Consider the following 4,445-nt stretch of genomic DNA (forward strand, 5'->3'; position numbering starts at 1 on the left):
TGACTACAAGATGAACTCGTGTTTTAATCAAATTAATTCTATGTGACATAGGTATCTTATTTAATATGTGACATAGGTCGGAAACACGTCTTACATCTCATTTTATTCAATAAAGTAATTTGATTGAATTCATTAATTGTTTTAAAATATAAAAGTTTTTAAAGATGATTTAATAACTACTGAAGCAGTGATAAACGCATTTTTTGCGTTGTAGTTTCTCGCTATAGTGAAGGGAAAAGTTTTGTGTAACACTTTGTATTTTACTTCTCGTGTGTTAAAATACAACTTTGCCCCCTTGTAAAACAAATAACTATTAAAAATAATAAAGCAGTGAGTACTCTTTTCCCAGTCTATGAACTCACTAACTCGTCTCTAGCCGTTCTGTCTTTTCATAGTCCTTTACCCCAATCTGCGACTCAAACTTTAGTGATCTGTACTTCAGCGTCAAGATACAACATTAAAAATGTGCCGTATTGTGTTAACGGTTTTCCTACTAGTTGGCTTAAGTCACGTAAAAGCTACGGGAAACGGTGCAAAATGTAACGGTTTCAACGCTAACTTCGATCTTCAGAAAATAATAGGAACGTGGTATGTGGTCGCAATTGTACCAGAAGCCATGTTTCCTGACAAACAGAAGGTGCCGTGCTATGAAGTCGAGTTCAGTGAGATTGAAGAGGTGAGTAGGCATTTTAGGTTCCTTTGTCTTGTCAATGAATGCAAAAAAATATTAAGTACCTACCAGTATGTTACGGTTTCAATAGTTAAAATATGCATTTGTATTCGTAGTAACTTAATCTCTTAATATTTTTTCCCAATGGGTATTTTATAATTATTATGACTTTCCCTAAAATACGTTTTTAGTCCGGTCTCCGATGGCTCATGAACATGACACACATAGCACCACACCCAAAAGATATATTCGACAAGAAAGGAATCTACATAAGACAGCGGTACCACTCGGAGCACTCATTCGACGTCTGGTCCAAATCTCTAGAGGAGGCTAATGGCTGCTTCCAGCAAGTTCTGTCTTTAAACACCGACCTGAGCGATATAAGTAAGTCTTTCATTATGAGAATTTTAATACTGTCGTCTAAAATATGCATTACTGAAGACGCGATTAAATAAAGCTTTAATATACGTGGAATATAAGATCTAGAATATCTACGTACGATATGGTTCAGAGATGACAGTCAAAATCGAACAAACGTCACTTTTTACACTGACTTTTCAGAATTAATGGAGTGACATCTTACTCACATCTATATTAAATACGAATACGGCAGTAAGTTTGATGAAACAACTGAAATCTACTAAGTCTGTGAAGTTTTTTTTTTTCACGTTATTCCAACTGTTGGCGTGCAGCTGCCATACAAATTGCAGTTAGGTTGCAGTCCGTCTTTATCGGCCCTTAAGGAATGACTGCTGCTAATTATTATACTAGTAGGAGTTGTAGTTCTTGGGCTTGGGCTTTATAGATGTGTTGAGCTTGCTCCTTTAGTTTAGATGCTTTTATTGCTTCAGCCGATCGACCATCCGAATTCGCGATTCCGCCTCGCCATCGTCCCGGCGATTGGCCCCCGAAACGCTTGAATGCTCCAGTGTCTGTAAGCGTCAGTGAGTAGTTTAATCCTTTTGTATCATCAATCTATAATTATTATAATCGTCACTCCATCAGCCATGCAGCATGATGCACCAACATCATTAAAACCGATATCTGTGGTGATTTGGGATACTTAGTTTATAATTTATGTTTTATATTGTCTTCGTTGATTAAGTCTTGTTCTTGAGTGTTTAAAAGCTTATGACTATTTCCACGGTTTTTAATAGTCATCTAGTGGTACCCATAGTTTGATCCTGCTAAAATTTCTGTATGAAAACATAAATATGCCCGTGTCACTAGCTATCGTGCAAAGTACTAAGATGTAACACAACCCGTTCTTATGACTTATGCAAAATGCAGCATAGTTGTCAAATCGGTACAAACGGTAAATACAGTGCATTGTACCTACAAGGAAAATGAAAATTATAACGAATTATTTATATATCTTACTACTTGGACCCAATTTATTAAAAATAAATAATACAAATCATTTATATTATGTGTCGTGGGTGTCGTAGAAGTCGACTTTGGGATATGGGTTAAATTGTGGCGTAGGCGAGAGGCTGGCAACCTGTCACTGCAATGTCTAAATTTCGATTTCTTTCAACCCCTTTTTACCAAGAGTGGCACTGAAATTTGAGTAGTTCATATGCTCTGCCTACCCCTTTATGGGATACAGGCGTGATTATATGTGAGTGTGCACGGGAAAATGTCCCACATTATCGATTGCTATAGATAGATAGATAGATAAAAACTTTATTCATTTCCACAACATACATGGTTTAAATTACTATAAAGCCGCTTTGTCAGTTTATTCATATAAAGATACAAGTAAATTCTGGCCTTAATGGTAACCGACAAAGTGAGTCATTTTACTAAACACACTCACATATGTATGTATTTATATTATAATATAAACGTAAATATCTAAAAAATCGTAAATATCTGTCACTGCAATGTCACAGTTTCGTTTTCTTTCAACCCCTTATTTGCCAAGAGTGGCACTGAAACTTGAGTAGTTTCATGTGCTCTGCCTAACCCTTCATGGGACACAGGCGTGATTGTATGTATGTATGTAAATATCTAAAACTAGCCTAATGTAACCCGTTCAGCGCCATGTCAGGTCCAAAGGTCCACATCACACTAGCAGCTTTAACTAAATAAACAATTCACATTTTTTGTAGAGCACGCCCTATCTCATGAAGCGAGGATGCAGCTCCACATGATCGAGACCGGTAAAGAGACTGGCCCCTTCCTGCTGCAGGTCCTGTGGGGAAACCACATCACGGGGGTCATATATCAAAAGAGCCCAGTATGTATATCATTAACTCTGGCAAAGATGCATGTATAAATTAGCTGCACGAAAGTTTAATTTTCATATCGTCGATATAAATAATTGCTAACAATATTAATTCGTTTTATTCACAAAAACTTGTGCTTTGATTTGTATTATCATAAATATATAGTTAGAGATAAAAAGTAGCCTATGTCACTCTCAATCCCTTCAACTATCTTCACTTAAAAAATCACGACAATTCGTCGCTCCCTTTTGCCGTGAAGGACGGACAAACAAACAAACACACACTTTCCCATTTATAATATTAGTATAAATATTATAGGTTAGATTTCGCGTCATCATGAATTATGGACACTATAAACTATGGGGTTCAAAATATTGACTTACTTACGTATTTTTAATGACTGTTTTTCAGGTTATTACACAAGAGAAGCTGAAACCTGTTTCCGAAGTGATGGTGAAGCTGCGTGGACCTCAAAGAACTCCTAAACTTTGCGACAAGAGATTGAAAGATTAAATGCGCTTACGTATTTGAAAAAATTGGCTAAACATTTTAACCTGCGCCGTTTTCAATTATTTTTTATAATAACAATCACTTTAAAAACAAGAGTATTATAATAAAAATTTAGTTTTCCTGCCGCAATATATAATTATTTAATGAATTTTATTCCCAAAGGTAAAAATTGCACATCGATTTAAAAAGTAATGCATCTTCCTCGGACGCTTATATGTTGCCTGAGCTCAGCTGTGTCCAGTTAGTAACAAATTGTGTCTTCTCACGCCACCATACCACAATACATTATTATGTGGAAACACCGATAAAGCAAAAAGTAGCTGGTCGGTGTACAAAGAATAGTAAATATCACCGAAAGGATAGACAAGTAAGAAATATTTATGTCTTGTATTATCATTATTTTAATTTTAGTATTTTAATACATTTTTCTACTTGTCGACTGTAATCTGTCAATTAGGACACCACAGACTAAACTATAAGTGCTAACTTTTCAGCGTTGGATACTCTATGGCAGTTCCGACTTAATTATAATAAGCTCATTATAGTTGACTTTAGTTAACTGTAATAATTTCAAAAATAGAACTTCATACAATTTCTATACTAATTTGCGATACCTGGCAAATTTTTCTGCATCTGAAACACATTTTTTTTTATCTGTCGCGTTATCGGCCAATCAGAGACGGTTATTACAAACAATTGGTTGCTAGGTAATTCGATGTTAATACAACGGTGAACGACTCTATTAACATTAATTTTAACTTGCATGAATGATGATATTTCCGTCCATTGATGATGAAGATGATGACTCGTAGAAAAAGTATTGTATACAATAGTGATATAATTAAGCTTTTCACTCTCGTACCGTACTATTAGGCCACTCAGCAAGCTTCGTGGCCTAAACATGCTACTCGACTGAAAAGCTTTGTATTATATTACGATTGTATAAAATACTATTTAAAACTATTTATGTGACATGCATAAAATCACATGGTAATTGGTCTATCTGCTGGAGACATTATGCCTCACATAGATAT

The 4,445-nt window shown here is 35.3% G+C and overlaps 1 protein-coding gene across 2 annotated transcripts; it reads left to right on the plus strand.

Moving 5' to 3' along the window:
* Positions 1-423: 423 nt before the first annotated feature.
* LOC125231254 lies at positions 424-3,556 on the plus strand. 2 transcript variants are annotated; one of them, XM_048136648.1, is made up of 5 exons: positions 424-676; positions 862-1,054; positions 1,522-1,614; positions 2,785-2,912; positions 3,313-3,554. In XM_048136648.1, the coding sequence occupies exons 1-5, from the start codon at positions 464-466 to the stop codon at positions 3,412-3,414; spliced, it is 729 nt and encodes a 242-aa protein (XP_047992605.1). In that variant the 5' UTR covers positions 424-463; the 3' UTR covers positions 3,415-3,554. The 2 variants fall into 2 exon arrangements, with proteins under 2 accessions (XP_047992605.1, XP_047992612.1); XM_048136655.1 differs by lacking the exon at positions 1,522-1,614 and having other exon boundaries at positions 3,313-3,556.
* Positions 3,557-4,445: the final 889 nt, after the last annotated feature.

This window comes from Leguminivora glycinivorella, chromosome 1 (assembly GCF_023078275.1).
Source record: "Leguminivora glycinivorella isolate SPB_JAAS2020 chromosome 1, LegGlyc_1.1, whole genome shotgun sequence".
Lineage (NCBI taxonomy): Eukaryota > Metazoa > Arthropoda > Insecta > Lepidoptera > Tortricidae > Leguminivora > Leguminivora glycinivorella.

Coding starts and splice junctions, on each gene's coding strand:
- LOC125231254 (XM_048136648.1), top strand. CDS start 464: ATGTGCCGTATTGTGTTAACGGTTTTCCTACTAGTTGGCTTAAGTCAC. Junction 1,055..1,521: donor CACCGACCTGAGCGATATAA/GTAAGTCTTTCA, acceptor TTATTGCTTCAG/CCGATCGACCATCCGAATTC. Junction 2,913..3,312: donor TCATATATCAAAAGAGCCCA/GTATGTATATCA, acceptor ACTGTTTTTCAG/GTTATTACACAAGAGAAGCT.